At 37.7% G+C, this 18,604-nt stretch overlaps 1 protein-coding gene across 1 annotated transcript; it reads right to left on the bottom strand.

Moving 5' to 3' along the window:
- Positions 1-12,090: 12,090 nt before the first annotated feature.
- LOC138324613 (THO complex subunit 4-like) lies at positions 12,091-12,952 on the bottom strand. The gene is made up of 2 exons (XM_069269666.1): positions 12,614-12,952; positions 12,091-12,238 (listed from the first exon to the last, which is right to left on the bottom strand). Exons 1-2 carry the CDS (start codon positions 12,844-12,846, stop codon positions 12,103-12,105), a joined length of 369 nt encoding a protein of 122 aa, XP_069125767.1. The 5' UTR covers positions 12,847-12,952; the 3' UTR covers positions 12,091-12,102.
- Between the last annotated feature and the right edge of the window lie 5,652 nt (positions 12,953-18,604).

The raw sequence follows: 18,604 nt of genomic DNA, 5'->3' as shown, positions 1-18,604 counted from the left end.
GTCTATAACGAAAGTCGTAAAAATAGTCTGTAATAAAAATACAACTAATTAAAATGAATATCGCAAATAATTACAATTTCTCCATTCAATTTTATTTAGAAGCGAATTATCTGATCAGTGTAATCCAGATGGAAACATAAAAGCATTCACAATCCATTTTAGAAATGATTGCTAAAGGATCGTTTCACCAAGGCCGTGGAAAGGATAATGTTCAAATAACTGTAGATACGGTTTATCGCGCTTCGTTTCACAAAAGTAGTGTCGGCAAAGCAACGATGATAGGACGCGGTTCCGTCCTGCATTATATTCTGTTGCTTAAATGTATTCTTTGAGCCTTTAACACAAGGGGGTAAACGTGTTAAACAACAGATTTAAAAGGTAAAACTAAGAGGTACTCATGTGACTGTATAATATAGTAAATAGTTATTCGTCGCTTAGCGTCATCCACTTATGAGATTGTTAGGCTACGACACATTTCACACAGGGACATGGCACATTTTATTCTTCGATAACCTTTATGTTGCTCCACTTGAACGATAAACATGGGTAGATAAAACGGTTAAAGGACAGAAATTGATCCGATATACCTAATGTGTAGAATATGCCTAATGATGAGACCTACAAGGCCCCTCCAATAAAAAAGAAACACAACTCTCCTTTGCTGACGACGTGAACAAAACATTATATTTTGTAACCCACAAGGGTTTCTAACAGGTATAAAAGGTTTTATGTTTGGGCTGAGCTGTGGCGACTGAAATGTTTTAGAAAATTAAACAGCAAGTGATGCAAGGTTGTGAGTGATGGGTGGATGCAACATATCAATCACGATGATGGCATTTTTCGTGGTTTAGTCAGGATGAGCATGTCAAGTAGGCTAATTCAAAAGCGAATATATGACAAACACAAACAGTGCAGAGCATATTGGAACGGATTCTGTTATATTTTACGTACAATGTAAAAAGAAAAGAAATTATAATGAATATAAGTTTGTATAGGGAACGAGGATTTTGACATAGTGCTAGAGAGAAGAAACGTTAGTGAAGAGCTATTTACTTAATTGTGTCAGTATAGATGTTTCCAGTCGCGTATTTGATTGTGGAGAAGAAGTGATTGATGATACGAAAGATTTTCTTGACAGGATAGGGAGAATAGTATTAAATTATCTAAAGTAGTTTGTATGTTTATATTGTTCTATGATTCTGGAATTGGACAGCTAGTTTTCAAATATGGTGGACACACGATCTTGCTTAATTTATAAATAACATTTTTAGTTCTGCAAATTTTTGCAGTCTATACACAATTAGTTATGTTCCCAACCCAATTCACCACCAACAAGTTTTTAGCTTATTTGGTTACCTTATAACCGCCTGACTAATGCCGCCCTACGCTGAACACTTTCAATAAGGACAGACTTTTGCTGACTACAATTATCAAAATAAAATAATGCCATATTCCCCGATAACCGATCTACCATAGTTTTATATAGTGTTTTTCCTTGGCATAAACGTGGATTAATATAAGCTAAATACTTCACAAAATTTAATATTCTGTTGGCTTTGTGGCTACAATTTCTGAAATGTGGAAAATGTCAGTGCTAAGTTACCAGATAGAAATATGCCCAGATGTTTATTGGTTAAATTACATGTTTTAATCGGAATGTTATTAAGTAGAAGGTTAGGTTTATTAACAAAATCTTTTTATAGAAAAATAACAAATTCAGTTTTTTGTGCTTGAGAATGTGACAAGCCATCGCTTTTCCCACTGAGACAGAGTAATTAAATCGCGCAAGAGAGAGCCGAGGGAAGCTGTGAGAGTAGTAAGATGTATGAGGTCAACATGTCAAAACCTGTGTTTATGGGTCATGTGTTTTCTTTTTCAGGAAATGGTATTGGTCCCATCTGAGGTCAAGGTCAAGGCCGTCCCTTCATGCAACGCGAACCGTCCTACATCGAGTGAAGAACGAAAGTCTTTTTAGATCTTGTGAATTATAGCGCTCGTTTTATCTCCGGATCTTGCTACTATTTCCGCGCCGTTACGAAAGTTGACGAAGAATGCATGAAGATTTGTTCTTCTGGGAAAATGAGCAGTCAGTTTGGTTTTGAATGCATTAAGAATAAATGCTTATCAGAGGCCGAAACTCTAGTTTATTTTAACAAGAGCGGGTCGACACAGGGCATTAAAGAAGTCATGTCAGTCCCAGTCCGTATTAGGGGCGGTCTTAGTACAGGAATCACAAAGTGGTGAATCTCGCGTTATATGTTTGACGCAAGTAGCAGTCTAAGTGATGCAGAAAAACTTTATTCGCATTACCGAAAAATATGCGTTTGCCCATCATTTGCATATGTTAGATTTATTGCCAAGGAAGCTACTCCGATCGGTTATATGACAATTCGCGATATTGAACGTAAACCCGAGACGCGATCCAGAACATACAGTAAAGTTCGTGAACATCTACTGAATGGGCAGTGGTACAAATCGGAGTAACTGCTAACTTACCTTACGAAATGAGCTAAGCGTGCGATAGAAAAGTTAGTATTCTAAGAGGAACCAGGCAAGTTTGTTCCATGGTTATTATGAGAACGTGTTTTTCGAGAATTGGCTCATGAAGATCATCCTGGCATTGTTAGTATGAAGCAGAGGCTTCGGAGTAAACTTTGGTGGGCCAGGTATCGACAATCGAGTCGAGAAATTTTGCAGAAAGTGTTATGGTTGTCAGTTAGTTTTAGTCAGCCATGTAAACCTGACCCTATGAAAAGGCGCGAGTTACCGTCGTTACCATAGCAAAATGTTTCGGCAGATTTGTTAAGGCCGTTGCCAACGGGTGAATACATATTTTTAGTCTTGGTGGGACATTATTACAGTCGTTGGTTTGAAGTTGAAATAACCAAGTCCATAACATCTCAGGGGGGGGGTAAGTTTTGTGTGTGGTTCCTAATTTCCTTCCATTCAAATGGACATTGTCCTCAGATCATTGATGAACACATTAACGAGTTTAATGTTATAACAACGGAAGTCGAACCTACACAAAACTAAAGCCTAAGCGGAGGTAACTTCTGGAAAGCCTATCTAAATTTTATATCTTATGTACAGAAGTAATACCGCAAGTGTTAATCCCCGCAGAATTATTGTATGGAAGGAAGATGCGCACAAAACTTCCAGATTTACAAACATTATTGTTTAGTTTTAAAAAGAGCAGGGATGTAGCGTATGTGAACCGGTACGTTCAGTTAAGCGCGTTTAACCACCTATTTATTATTTGATATGTTTAACGCATGCGTTGAAGTACATTTGCCGGAATAAAGAGAACTGTGTGTATCTATGTCCATTGTTTATCCTTCAATCTCTCAACTTTTGTCAGCGCTGTTACGTTCGTCTAAGTATGCAAATTGTGATCATCATATCGTGCTTAGTCTGCCTGTCCATCAAATCCCACCCATGTAATGCTTCCACTCAACCCATTCATTCGTGTTTTGTCTGTCTGACTTAAATAAAAATCATATCTTGAAGTAGGTACGTGTTCATATGCAGTGTCTGCCCGAAAAGACGTTGTGCACAGTCATATTACCAGACGGATGAAGGAAGGGCACATGGGTACTGTCCCCAATGTGCAGCCGGTGGTAACGTTTTGAAAATGAACTTCTGTTGAAAAATTGACCTCGGGTCATTTTTCAACGTTGAAAACGGGACTCCGTAATGCCGTATGACAATTGAACAACGCCGTTGAAAAAATTGACAGTGTCTAGGGTCAAATCTCAACGGTAGTCTTGTTTAAAAAATGACCGTTGAAATATGACCATTGCAAATGTTTCTCACGGATGGTCAGTTGAAAAAAATTACCTTAGTACATACACATATATAAGCTGTTGCACAAACATAATTAATTCTCGCATCCCCATACCTAATACATATATTAATCCGCCCCTTCAGTGCTGTTATTTAAATTTTTTTTTAACCGTAATCACCGCAATTTGAATTGAAATTCTGTATGGTTATCATCTATAACACATACCTCATTTAAATTTTTCATGTGCTAGTGAGTTTAGAACTAAGAATATATGGCACTTTCAAAACACAGTAAATAAAAAGGAATGTTGTTAAAAACTGCATGCAAATTTCGTACTATGTTGATTGATCACAATCTGAGTACGCAGTTTGATAGAGAGTACAAAACAATAATTATAGTGATATTATTAATCAGATTTTTTAATGTTTGATTTATGATTAATATTCTTCCAAAAACGACGATTCAAATTATTACGGCCACAAATTATTATTTTGGCAAACAACTAATATCGCCTAAAAATTAAGGGTTGAACGTACAGGAACACAATTAGAAGTCATTAAAAAAAAAATAAAAAAAGTCTGCAATCTCAAGAACGCTTTCGCATGCTATCACTTCTCTTCAGGTGAAATTGGTTTATATATATATAAGCACATAACACGACCAACAATACCAATCAAGTGGTGAACTTATAATACATAGTTTTCGTGACAGATGCGCATGCTAACATATCTTCAAGAGAGTTATGTACGTACAACTCTTTCGAACGTTTACCACAAATAACTTATCCGAGACTCAAATTCACACAATATTTTTATAGGGATCGTCTCCATAATAAATCTGAAAAATGACGTTTATTGTGATCATAAATAGGTACATGCAAACTTACCAAGATAACTACAACATGACAAACAACTTGTCTTCAGCGAAAAATTGTCTGGTGTGCACATAGTTAAGTTTAAACCACACTCGGATCTAATGGTTCCGTTGACCTTTCAATTTGTATGAACATCCGTCAATTATTATGAGTATAAAATGTACACCTTTCACATAGAATCCTGGACTTGCCTTCTCAAACAAATATCCCGCGTGTGATTGATCGTGTTTTTTTTTGTTTGTGATTGGGGTTAATGTGCTGTTGATGTTGTGTTGTGGTGTTGATGTGTTGTGTTGTCGTATGGTGTTGTTGTGTGTCGTGTCGTTGTGTATTGCGTTGTTGTTGTGTTGTTGTGTGTTGTTGTATGTTGTGTGTTTTTGTGTGTTATGTTGTGGTTTGTTGTGTGTTGATGTGTTGTATTGTTGTGTTGTTGTGTTGTATTGTTGTGTTTGTTGTGTGATGTTGTGTGATGTTGTGTTGATGTGTTGTGTGGTCGTTGGTGTTGTTGTGTTTTGTTGTTGTGTGTTGTGTTATGTGGTGATCTTGTGGTGTGTTTTTCTCTAGGTACTCTGGGCTTCCCCTACCTCCTAAACCTGACACGTCCTGAAATGACCGTGACTGTCAATAGGACATAAAACAAAACTAAACCAAACCAAACTAACTGATGCATTTGTATGACAACGCTTTTTGCTAATCTCTGCATTTATTTTCTTCATGATATAATAAAAATCGATAAAAAATGTACGAAAAAAATCTTGGCTTTTGATAAAAAACAAAGACCTTGAATTTTGGCATTTATTTTTCCTAAGTAAGATAGATAGATAGAGTCGACTGAGGCCAGTCATCGGGAAGTTGGGTTACGTAATAAAAAAACAACGAGTTCTTATGGGGGCACCTTTCAACGGGTCCATTTTCAACGGGTCGGTGTGAAAAGTGCGCTTAATGTTCAGTTTTCCAACGTTTTTGGGTGTCATTTTTTAAACGTTGAAAAATGGTCATTTTTCAACGGGGGTCCATTTTCAACGTTACACCGGATGTATATAATAATCATTTCATTTGTTTCGTTCGTTTGTTCCGTTCGTGCGATTTCATCGTTCGAATTGAGTAGCGAAGGAAAACATGTTAGAGCAAATTAATTTTTGTTCGATTACATTACTCCCATGAAACATTATTTTCCTAGGTCGATTCCCGTGTTTTAATCGCAATCAAATCTAGGTCTTTGATTGTGAGTATCTATTTTTCTTATTCTTTGATCTTTGAAATTGGAATATAGGAAAAAGGAACAAGAAAATGAATTGCAACAAAGAATGAAAAACGTACATCCAAACTCAAAATAGAATTAAATAATCGGGCACCATAATATACATATGAAAGGATCTGAAACTACGACGGAAAATAACAACGACGATCCGGAAGGTTTACCTCTTCATCAACGACAAGCTTTACAACTCTACTATGGTCAGTTTAAACTATAATGTGTATGTAGAAAAATCATGGCAAAATTGAGAATTGCTGTATCATGAGGTTTAGGTCTAGATTAATGAAACGTACCTTTCATTTTTCACACTGTAATGCTTTATTGCGCCATGCGACGATTTCCAGTGGCGTGACGAGGTTTATGATTTTTTTTATATGTATCTGCAATCAAATCAGTTTTGTTCGCTGAATCTATGTTTTCTTATTTCTTTGATCTTTGTGGAATATAGGAATATCAAACAAGGATAAATGAATCACAAAGAATGAAAACGTAACATCCAAACTCAAAATAGATATTTAAATCAAACATCAGCGGCTCCATATTATACATGTCTGAAACTACGACGTGATGTAACAATACGGACGCTTCAAGGTTTACAATTAGCCGACGCTTTATCTTTTTTCTACAGTTTAACCTTATAATGTTCGTGGCAAAAATAGAATTGATGTATCATTGTACCTTTCAGGCACAGATTTTCGTTTTTTTTTTACACTGTAAATGCTTTATTGCCTCAACTGCACGATCTGTGGCATCATATGTGACGTGTGGTCGGTATTGATCCCGCCTTTAGACTTTTATTGTAGATATCTATCCAGGGTAGTTGTTCGCTGAAATTTATATTATGTGGTTTGTTGCGTTCTCAACATTATCAGAGACTGACGGTTCGGTCCACATCAAGCGGCCAGTATCTCTTTCCACGGGGTCATTCAGCCATACCCATATATTGCCACCGATACAGTTCGTTATTACTGGCGGGAGGCGAGGGGATGAGAAGGGGATATTCTAATAAAAACAGATCATCGAATTTATTATTTCAACATATATCAAAACGTGTCACCCTGTATATAACTGTCAATTATTAAAATTGAATGCAATCCTTAACGTGCTCTTAATGCTTGAATGATTACCATTAATGCGTTTGCTTTTCAAGTAAATGGTAATAATATTTCCTCTGTTCGCCTTTTAAAAAATGTCTTATTATTTGAATTAATATGAATGGTCGCTTAAACAAACTTGCCTTTACTTTTTTAATAGGATTGCATTCTGCTTCAATTTTAAATTTTCTTAAATCATTTCATTCTACTCTCTGTATTACATACATTGCATGTTGGTATGTTCCCTCTCCATGTCCCGATGAAGTACACACTCGAACTCGTGTCAATGCCTGGCCCATGATATCGAAACCCTCACCACACAACTGTATGTACATTTGCTTCGAAAGTTATAACCGTCTGTACATGTTAATGTCATTCCCGTTGGAGCGATTAGTTACCACAAGTCACAGCTTTAAGGAAAAATTATAGCACATTAGTCCTTTTCTGTTAACCAAAAATACAACCATTGTTTTATAAAATTAATTATGGTTCATTATCAATTGATATTTTGAACCTTAATCAATAATCAGTCCTCGTTATTAATGAATGTTTAATCACATAATGCATTTTGTGTTTTGAATAATAATGAATTGAGATAATGATGAGAGATTGGACGTTGATCTCTCATTTTTTATATTTTCATCTCCACATATTTTGTATCAAAAAGCAATAGAAGATGTATATGTGTATGTAGGTTACGCTGATTAACTCGACTAAAATAAAGAAATTATATCTATCAAGAGGTCAATGGGCCATAACTGTCACCTGAGTTTGCGATACAGAATGAAACAAAGACATATAGACACTATTTATATATATTGGCCCATCAGGCTAAAGTCAGTCAGTGATTTTATCAATTTGACATTTTAATCTATGAAGGAGTATTTGATTCTATTACATCTGTGAATTCAGAAGGTTTTGAAATGTTAGCCATTTTGACCCCTTTTAGCCCCAACCACAGGCCAATGGCCTCTGGGCGTCAGCCAGGACCTATATGAATATTAATGTTAACATGCTATCTCAAGCTAATAATTCTAACCAAGGTTTAAACTCATTTCATGTGAAAATTGAGCAAATAATGCTCATAAATATGTTTTCCTCTATAACCTATAGTAAAATATGACCCTCTAACGTAAGGGAGACACCAGGGTCATGAAATTCACAATTTTTTGTAGAGGCCTCGAGACTTTTCAATTCACGAAGAGTATTTCATTCTACCATATATGCGAGTGGAGAAGAGGATTTTTGAAATTTTTAGCCAATTTAACCCTTTTTGGCCCCTCCTACATCCCCCTTGTGGATGGGGCCATATAATAAACAAAGTTGATTGGCATTATGCATTAGAAGTTTTAATTTAATTTGCTTTTGGAGAAGAAGTCGAAAATGTAAATTGTTTACGGACACATGACGGACGATGCTCGCGAAGCGGGACGACGCATGACGAACGACGAAATGACGACGGGCAAAAAAAGGCGATTAGAAGACTTCGTCTCAGATGACTAAAATGCTATTAAATCTGTACGATGGTACAACAATTGATAATTATAGATTTGTCCCACTCACGATCGCAGGTTGGTTGGAAGCACTGTCCAGTTGCCATCCTCCGTGCACCTTATGGAACTTGTCCGCAATAATGATGTTATGACCTTCATAGCAGCCGAAATGACACCGAGTCCCTATTCCGCATCTCAAAACTTGTGTGGCACATGTACCATCCCGTTCTTAATAGGTGACAGGTCAGGGCATATTGGAAACTGAACACAAATTGACCCAGATGTCACACAAAATTGTGCAACGCACCCACGTAAGTAAGTAGAAAAAATTTACACACGATTATCCTTATTCTAAAATGTAAAGCAAGCCAGTATCAGTAAGTATTCATTCTAAACACTTTATACTCATTAACTAGTGCTGAATTCGATCCAGATATTAAATAATCAAATAGTAAATAATAACATGTTCCTCTTTCCTATGATCACACATGTTATTGAAAACGTATAAGCATCAATCTGCTTTCTTTTGTAATAAATGTCTCCAGTCCACAGTACATGTATAGTTTCATATTTTATGTTCCAAAAATACAGATGTAGAAAAAGAACAACAAATGACTGCTTTAATTTGTCTTCTTTTCCTTGAATTAAATTTAAGTGTTACAATTTTCGTAATATGAAAATATATTGCTATTCAGAATACAACATCGAAGCTCATGAGATTAAAATATCGGAAAAAGGCTAGATAACCCTCGTGAATGATTACGACATATGATAAAGAATGCTTATAATTTCAGAAGTTTTGGATAATATTCCCCTCGTGAAAAAGATTTAAAATTCTATCAAAAATGATTATTTATATAATCGAGATGAATGAACAATATTGATTCTGCTGAAATGTTTATTTTTTAAAGAAGAAGCAGTTTTACCTGTTACATTAATGTTGAATGAACAACTGCCACATGTTTCCACTACTGTCTCTTGCATACATAGCTGATAGTAGTACGCCTCTTGAAAATCTGCAGACCTGGAGCTAGGCCGACACGTGTAGGTCTGAAAAATGAATTTCATGTTTGTTAATCTACGATTGATGACAGTTTATACATATCTGAATGTTTATAGTCATTGTACATAAATTATTTCCTATTTTGATATTCTCACAGTGTTTTAAAATGTAAATATGTATACTGTAAACCTACATATTTGCGGCGATTTGGTTTCGACTTTTCACACATGACGTCTTTTTCACGACCACTGATCACAAAATCCGCATAAAAATCATTTGTCACCGGGTTAACTTTTCTTCCAGGGTTGCTTAAAGATATGCACAAATGACTTAATAATACGGATTTTTAGGGTTTTTAAATAAATGATATTTCCTCCCTGTACGTAGCATCCCTTAACATATAAATAATATGCCTGTTACATGTTCATTTCATCATACCTTCAGTAGGTGGTAGAGAATTCATTGCTTAGTGTTTCCCACAGCCCTGATTAGCAAGGCGCCGCGCCGTGCCCTTTTTACCCGACGCCATGCCCCTATAACCTAACGCCCTGCCCTGTTTGTCCCCAGTACAGTTTTACTGAACTACCAAAATACCAGGCAGTCGCTTGATAAGTAAGTAAGCAAAAGAGGTGTGACCACTCCCTGACCGCCTGATCAACACCCAAGTGGCCCTAATTAGCAGCGTTGGGCTATTTCCACCTTGGCTTGGGGTGTCACTTTCACGTCTGTGTATTACGTAAGCTGAAGTAAAGTAGCCGATCGGCAGCCTTGAAAACAATCAGCTGACCTTTCAATAAGTTTTATGACTACAGCTAGTGAGCATTACTACAAAAACAAATACTGCTTACAACTGTAAATGGTTTACTCACGTTTTTAATGTTTAATAGGCCTATCTATATCTGATGGATGTCACAAGCTTTGCAATCGTAATGGCCGCCATTTTGGGTGTATTGTAATAGAGGATCCGATTTTCAGGAATTTACTAATATTCACGTTTTTAAAAATAAAAACAGTATTATTTTTTCAGAATTTCAGTGTGAATTTATTTTTAGAAAAAAATATATTAATAATAATAAAATCATTAATAGCAAATTTATTAAAATAAATAAAATAGAAAATAAATCAACTTTTTTCTCTCTCAGATTAAATTCCATTTTGAATACTACTGTAACAATTATATCTGTATTTTCTTAATTTAGTGCTTGTAAATTTAAGAATATTATTTTAATTAATTATCCATTATCATGAAACATGTTATCTTATTCAATTCAATACAGTACTTTTTAATATTTCAACAAAGAAAGATAAAGGTAATTGGATTGAAATAAAGGCGTAAATTTTTTAATTAATATAATTAAATGTAAAAAGATCTTTGTTGTGAATGATCAATTAGTCATGATCATATGATCTGCAGATTACAATTTCCAAAATCATTTTTGATTTTCATGATATTACTTAGCAACTCAGAGAGTTTAAAGCAGAAGTTGAACCAGAATTAAATAAACAACAAGACAGTTTTAAAGATTTTCCCTTGTATTGGAAGTCGTCGATATAACCTTTGTGCCCCCTTGATGGATATTTATTGCGGTCAAGGTGCCCTTTTCAAAACCCAGCACCATGCCCTTTTTTTCCTGTGGGAAACACTATTGCTATATCCAATAAGCTGGATTTTCCACAATAAGATTTAAGTGAATAGTCGGGCAAAGAAAATCAATCTAAATGCGTTCATTGGCCTTCCAAAAGTTCTCACATGTTAATACGACGGTTAAGTTCTGCTTACGTTTCCCAGTTCTGACCATTGAAATGAAAAACCATTTGAAAGCATTGAAAGCGAGGCTGCGTGGAAATGTAACCACGGACATAGTCAGCCGGGAGGACATTTTAGGATTCCCATACTTTAAATTAATTTCTTCGTACGCAGACAGATTTTGGCGAGAGATTTTATTTTTCTATTTCATAAGAAATTATACTGGATACATTCACACCATTTTTACCGACTTTAGCCATCCTTGCCCGACTGTTCACTTTAAGTTTGGACCAAATTTTAGTGAAAAATTGCATAAAAATAGTCATGTTTTCTTTTCTTCTGAAAAAATGATCTCAAGAAAAATCCATTTTTTAGAATCTCTATGAAGATTGGCTTATTTGCAATACGAAAAGCCAATAAAAAGTATACCTCACCGCATTATTTTTCAAATTATGACCGATTTGCTTTCTAATACCCCTTAAATTTTGGCCTAAAAATGTTAAAAAATAGGCGAATACGTAGCACTTTTCAACATTTTGTGTTATTCATTTACCCTTGTTAGTCTTTATCGATTGGCACACCTTTACACTTCAAGTTAACACTGGAAAACGTTCTAGACGAAATACTTGCTCGAATGCCGATTTCAGAAGCGGGTTGTAATAGATGGGTAGGGGAAATAAAATATGTTTGCCGGGATTCGAATAGCGACGTAACAAACGTATGACGTCACAGAAGGGACGGTCTCCGTTAATATGAGTTCAACCTTTAGTTATTTCAGGATGACCTCCCCTAATGTAAATTACAGGTTAATAAGTGTTCTAAGATGACTTACCTGTATATCAGAGTCATTCACACCAAAGTCCAGGTTAGATATGTGTAGTTTTCCTTGTGACCCAGCTGCTGCACCGCCACCTCCCAATGTCCTTTTAAATGTTGGTGTACCATCGTACATGTCATGCTGCCACACATCTGGAAGTTCCTTTGGCTGTAAGACAAAAAACTCGTGTTTAATATATTGATCATGAAAAAATTAAACAGTACTTTTTTCTTCTTTTCTCATTCCCTAGGCTTTATTTCGGTTGTCCATAAAACTAAAACAAATCCAAGTATTTCTGCCATCTTGACAGAAAATGATCAGCTTATGGGAGTTGTTTATCTTGTATTTGTTAGAAACTTAGCATTTGCTCCATGCTAAACGTCAAATACATGCAATCGGACAACGCTTTTTGATGAATGCTGAACCAAAACAAAGCAATGCAAGTTGTTTATGTATACGTATACACGACCTTATAAGAAAGTACAGAATCAGATTGCAGTCTGAAACATTTTTGTCACATGTTAAGCAAAGAAAACAAATTACTCTGGAGTAGTTGTTTCTGTTGCCTGCTGCACGTCCTCGCCGCTGTACTCCGCCTCTCTGTAGACTCCACCACCACCACCACGACCTCCTCCACTTTGGCGTCTTCCACCCCGGTTACCCCCTCGATTTGACGTTCGGCCACCTCCTCTTCGCGCTCCTCGGCCTCCACCTCTTTTTGAACCCTTGTTAGACTTGATAATATCATCGAGACTCATATCAATCTTATCACCCATCTTTGAAGAGTGTCAGAAATCGATCAATCAAGTGATTCCCGTGTGTTCGCGTGTTCCCGGCTTGGCTTTGAGGAAATGGCGGCATGAGCGAGGCATGATGGGAAATCGATGGCAATATATTTTTTATTTTATTACCGGATACCTAATTTTTAACTGAATCGCTGATCGCCATTCTGCGATAATATTATATAAGAAATAAAATTACTTAGTATTAAGAAGTTAAAACAGAATAGAAATAAAAATAATAGTAGACTGGTTCTAGACTGGTTCCCTTCCCTTAGTTCTCTACTCTCCGCCAGGCTGCGCTCCGCTCACTAGGGACCGGTAGCGGGTAACCATGATGATTTTTTTGATTGGTCAATCTATATCCGGTTCGCCTGCATCACATTTTTTTAGGCGTGGGAAACCCCTTTACGCACGAAGCGACGGATCTTAACGTAAAGAATAAATAATTTATTTGAACGATAGGCCATATAAACAAAAGTAAATAAGGTCTTAAATTTTGAAATCATTTCGTGCTAACAGAGTTTAGAGTGTTCATAGGAACGACGTTAATGACGTTATTTTCTCTTAACGGAAGTAGCCGTCTCAATAATCAATTATTTCAAATTATTGAAATGTCAAGATATTGAAATTTGTCTGTTTATTATTAGTATCTATCTTGTCTTGATTATTTTAATTCGATTTTTTAATATTGAAAGTCTACATAGGAAGACTTGCTAAAGTCCCAAACACAGTATGATATTTCTGCATAATCGTTTTCTCTTTTTGTAGGTTAATTGAAATGGGAGTTAATTCCAAAAGAAGAAAATAGAAGTTCAGGAAAAACGATAAATTTAGAGTGTGATTTTACGTCTGCTTCGTTTCCACGTTTCGTCTTCCATCTTGTTTGTTTATTACGTTCGGAACATGTAGTCAGACCGGATGAGTTCCGAGTGGATTTGGCGCGAATAATGCAATTCGCGTGCTTTACAATAGTTTAGTTAGTCAGATTCAAGTCCTCGCTAGACTGCCTGACTCTTTCTAGTTCTATACCTAGCTATAGGGTATACGTAGCCACTAGTACTAGGTAACGCTATGAAGTTTATAATGTAGTTTCATATAGTAGGGTATACATGTAGATGTAGCGTCCGTCGTCTATATACTTTCGTATACATAGGAGTAAGCCATGTTGTAATAAGTATTGTAAAACGAACGCACTGATAGTTTCATTGAGTTGTACATTATAGTGATCTCCCTTGAAAACCATGCTTTCCGCCCAGCCATCTTGGTGGGCTGCTGTACGTTACTATGTTTGAAATAAACAACACATGAACCCACAGAGGCAATCATCGTTTATTACAATTGGCGACGAGGAAGTGGACGAGGTACACACTACACAGAACAGGATGGCGACTTTTGGGAAAATCGACGAGTTTAAAAGTGAAACGGAGGTTTGGAGCCAATACGTTGAACGGTTGGAACATTACTTCGCAGCCAACGAGATTACCGATGCAGGAAAACAAAGGTCAGTTTTGTTATCGGTATGTGGCGGCAAAACGTATAAACTGATTAGCAGTTTGGTAGCCCCAGCTAAACCGGGCGATAAGACATTTGATGAACTGAAAACTCTCGTACAAAACCATCAACATCCGAAACCTATAGAAATCGTACAAAGGTACAAATTCCATAATAGATTCCGACAAAATGGCGAATCAGTTGCTAACTATGTAGCAGAATTACGTCGCTTAACAGAAGACTGTAATTTTGGGGACACTCTTGAAAGTATGCTCAGAGATCGATTGGTATGTGGTGTAAACGATGACAGGATTCAGAGGCGTCTGTTATCAATGGGCCAATTGACATTCAAAATGGCACTGTACACAGCCACGGCAATGGAAATGGCTAGTAAGAATGTCGCAGATCTACAGCAAACCAAATCAGCGACCACCCAAATACATAAGATTAGTAACAGGTCTAAAGGCCAGCATGAACATGGTGCTAAAGTTGTCAAAAACATGGATCATAAATATGATTGCTCAGGGTGTGGTGGTAAACACCCAAGGGCTGAATGCAAATTCAAGGATGCGGAATGTTTTTCTTGTGGAAAGAAAGGACATATTGCCAAGAAATGTCGATCAGGGAAGCAAAATACACAAAAGCATGTGAAACACAAAACGACACCGAGCAGTTTTGGGGATAAGAAACGCTCAACTGGAACACACTACCTAAATGATAGTGATGATGACAACGAGGTTTATTCCATGTTTCGTCTATCCGAGGGTAAGAAAGACCCATACCTAGTGAACATGAACATTGAAGGTCGCTCAGTTCAAATGGAGGTCGATACAGGTGCATCTGCTACCATTTTAAGTCATGCTACAGTGAGACAGCAGGGAATTCGCGTAGCATTTAGGAAGTCAGAGAAACGGCTTAAGACTTATACAGGTGAGGAAATTCCTATTTTGGGAGTTGGCAAAGTGAATGTATCATACAAAGGCCAAGCAGAACGACTACCACTAGTCGTAGTGGAAGGGAATGGCCCAAGCCTATTGGGTCGAGACTGGCTTAACAAAATACAGCTGGATTGGACTGAGATAGTTCACACTATCAAATTAGAGCCTGAAGTGCCAGACAGCGTTGAAAATATCGTTCACGAGTTTAAAGAGGTTTTCACAGAGGAACTTGGTACAGTGAAAGGTGTGAAAGCACACATCTATATTGAGCCTGATGTCAGACCACGTTATTTCAAACCGAGATCAGTACCATACGCTCTACGAGAGAAGATAGAATCAGAACTTGATCGGTTGGTCAAGGAGGGTACTATCAAGCCTGTTGAGTTTTCGGAATGGGCCGCACCTATTGTTCCTATTGTTAAGGAGGATAAGTCGGTACGAATTTGTGGCGATTACAAAATAACGGTCAACGAGGTGTCGAAGTTAGACAATTATCCGATTCCGAAAATCGATGACTTATACTCAACCTTAAGTGGTGGAAAGGAATTCACCAAACTTGATCTCAGCAATGCTTACCAAAAAAAGGTACTTAAAAGGTTGGCATCCAGAGGGATACGGTTAAAACGGAAGAAATGTATTTTCCTAGCTAAAGAGGTTATTTATCTAGGACACAGGGTGTCAGAGGAGGGCATACATCCTATACCTGACAAGGTGAAGGCCATTCAGAGTATGCCTCCACCGAACAATGTAAAGGAACTACAGGCTTTCCTGGGAATGTTGAATTTTTACAACATATTCCTACCTAACCTGTCGACAGTGTTGTCTCCCCTGCATGAATTATTATCACAGAACTGCAAATGGAAGTGGGAGAAACAGCAAGATAAGGCATTTAAAGCGGCTAAGGAGCTGTTGATGTCAGCAGAAGTGCTGGTGCACTACGACCCTGAAAAACCCATCATACTCTGTTGTGATGCGTCTCCTTATGGAATAGGAGCAGTGTTAGCGTTGAAGATGGAAGATGGTTCGGAACGACCTGTCGGTTATGCCTCTCGTACTCTTTCACCAGCTGAGAGGAACTACTCACACTTGGAAAAGGAAGGTCTAGCATGGGTGTTTGGAGTGAAGAAATTTCATCAATACCTGTACGGACAACCTTTCACACTTTATACAGACCACAAACCGCTGTTAGGTCTACTGAAGGAGGATAAGAGAGTGCCAGAACTTTCTGCAGCACGTATCCAACGTTGGGCATTAACGCTGGCAGCTTACGAGTATACCCTTGTCTATCGTGAAGGACAAAGGAATTATGCGGATGGATTGAGTCGCTTACCTATGTTAGAACTATCCAAAGAACCTCCAGTACCAGGGGAGGTAATCCTTGCTATGGAACAGATCGAGGACTCGCCCATTAATGCAACCCAGATTAGGCAGTGGACAGATCAAGACCCAGTCTTGTCCAGAGTGCGAAACTTGGTGCAATCAGGTTGGCCAGCTAAGAGTCCCGACCAGTTAATCACACCCTATTTTAAGGTCAGGTCAGAGCTCAGTATTCAAGACGGATGTATACTCAGGGGGAGTAGAGTAATCATACCCCTGAAGGGTCAACCAACCATGCTCCAGAGTCTGCATGAGGGTCATCCTGGAGAGAACAGGATAAAAAATCTCGCCCGAGGATATGTGTGGTGGCCAGGACTAGATTCAGATTTAGAAGAGACAGTAAGGAGTTTGCCAATTACACAGGAAACCCCCGCCTGAGGCCCCATTACATCCCTGGGAATGGCCTAGTCGTCCATGGTCCAGACTACATATAGACTATGCGGGACCATTCATGAACAAGATGATCTTGGTGATCATAGACGCTCACTCGAAATGGATTGAGGCTCATGTTATGAACAGCTCTACGTCATCAGCGACAATAGAGAAACTCAGGGTGACATTCAGCACACATGGACTACCTGAGATGATCGTATCAGATAATGGCCCTAGCTTCACTAGTGATGAGTTCAAACACTTCATGAAGCAAAATGGTATTCAGCATGTCAGGAGTGCTCCTTATCATCCAGCATCAAATGGACTTGCTGAGCGAGCCGTGCAAACAATCAAGGATGGAATTCGCAAACAGTCCGAGGGGAATGTAGAACAGAAATTAGCTCGATTTCTGTTGACTTACAGAGTAACACCACAAACAACCACTGGAGTGGCTCCCTGTGAGTTACTGATGGGACGTCGGATTCGAACCAAACTCGATTTAGTACGGCCAGACTTAAAACTAAAGGTTACAGAACGGCAGAGTAAACAAAAGATGTATCACGACAAGTCGTCGAAAGATCGAACATCTACACTGCAACCTGGGGACAAGGTTTATGTTAAGAATTTCGCAAAAGGTCCGAAGTGGTTACCAGGGAAGATTGAGGCTAAAACAGGTCCAGTTTCTTATACAGTGACCATAAATGAAGGACACACGATCAGACGTCACATCGATCATGTGCGAAAACGAACAGACTACGGAGAGTGGAACACAAGATCAGCCGAGACTCCAGAAGTGGATCATGAGTTCGAACCACCCATGGTTTCGAATGAACCTGAGGTCACACCGAGTGTTGTAACACCTGCGACTCCGGTCAAACAGAGTCAGACTCCATCTACTCCGGAGAAAGTGTCCGAGCGGAAAGACAGTCCCATATTAAACCGTCCAACCAGGGAACGCAAGTTGCCTAACCGGTTCAAAGACTTTGTTTGTAAATAGGCTAGCTAGCAGTATATGTAGTTAGAAGATTGTTGTGTTAAAGGGCAGAATAATCCCTAGCAATCTTCAGATTTTAAGGCAGTCTACCTTGATTTCTAGTAGTTTAGTTTAGTTCAATAGTTGAGTTATCCAGTTGAATTGAGTGTTTACTTTATGAACTATTCATGTGGACAATCATAATAATGATAATGTTCTAGTCAGTGAGAAATCTAGTCATCATTAATACTTCTAACTATGGTGCTGAAAAATGAATAGTGAAAATTACAAACATTGAATACATTGGACTTGGTTGAAAGTAAGATTTAATTTGATTGAATTGGACATGGTAAAGATTAATCAGTTCATATAACTCGTATAACAGATTATTGTGATATTGTATGAGATCTTAACCAAGGGGGAGAATTGTAATAAGTATTGTAAAACGAACGCACTGATAGTTTCATTGAGTTTACATTAGAGTGATCTCCCTTGAAAACCATGCTTTCCGCCCGGCCATCTTGGTGGGCTGCTAAACGTTACTATGTTTGAAATAAACAACACATGAACCCACAGAGGCAATCATCGTTTATTACACATG

Source organism: Argopecten irradians, chromosome 5 (genome assembly GCF_041381155.1).
Source record: "Argopecten irradians isolate NY chromosome 5, Ai_NY, whole genome shotgun sequence".
Lineage (NCBI taxonomy): Eukaryota > Metazoa > Mollusca > Bivalvia > Pectinida > Pectinidae > Argopecten > Argopecten irradians.
The sequence above is the reverse complement of the archived record's forward strand: the minus strand, read 5'-3'. Positions and strand labels throughout refer to the sequence as shown.

What these genes read in the sequence shown, in the direction of transcription:
- LOC138324613 (XM_069269666.1), bottom strand. Translation starts at nt 12,846, where the DNA reads ATGGGTGATAAGATTGATATGAGTCTCGATGATATTATCAAGTCTAAC. An exon ending in ACAGAAACAACTACTCCAGA is followed by an intron (nt 12,239 to 12,613) that starts GTAATTTGTTTT and finishes TTTGTCTTACAG; the next exon opens with CCAAAGGAACTTCCAGATGT.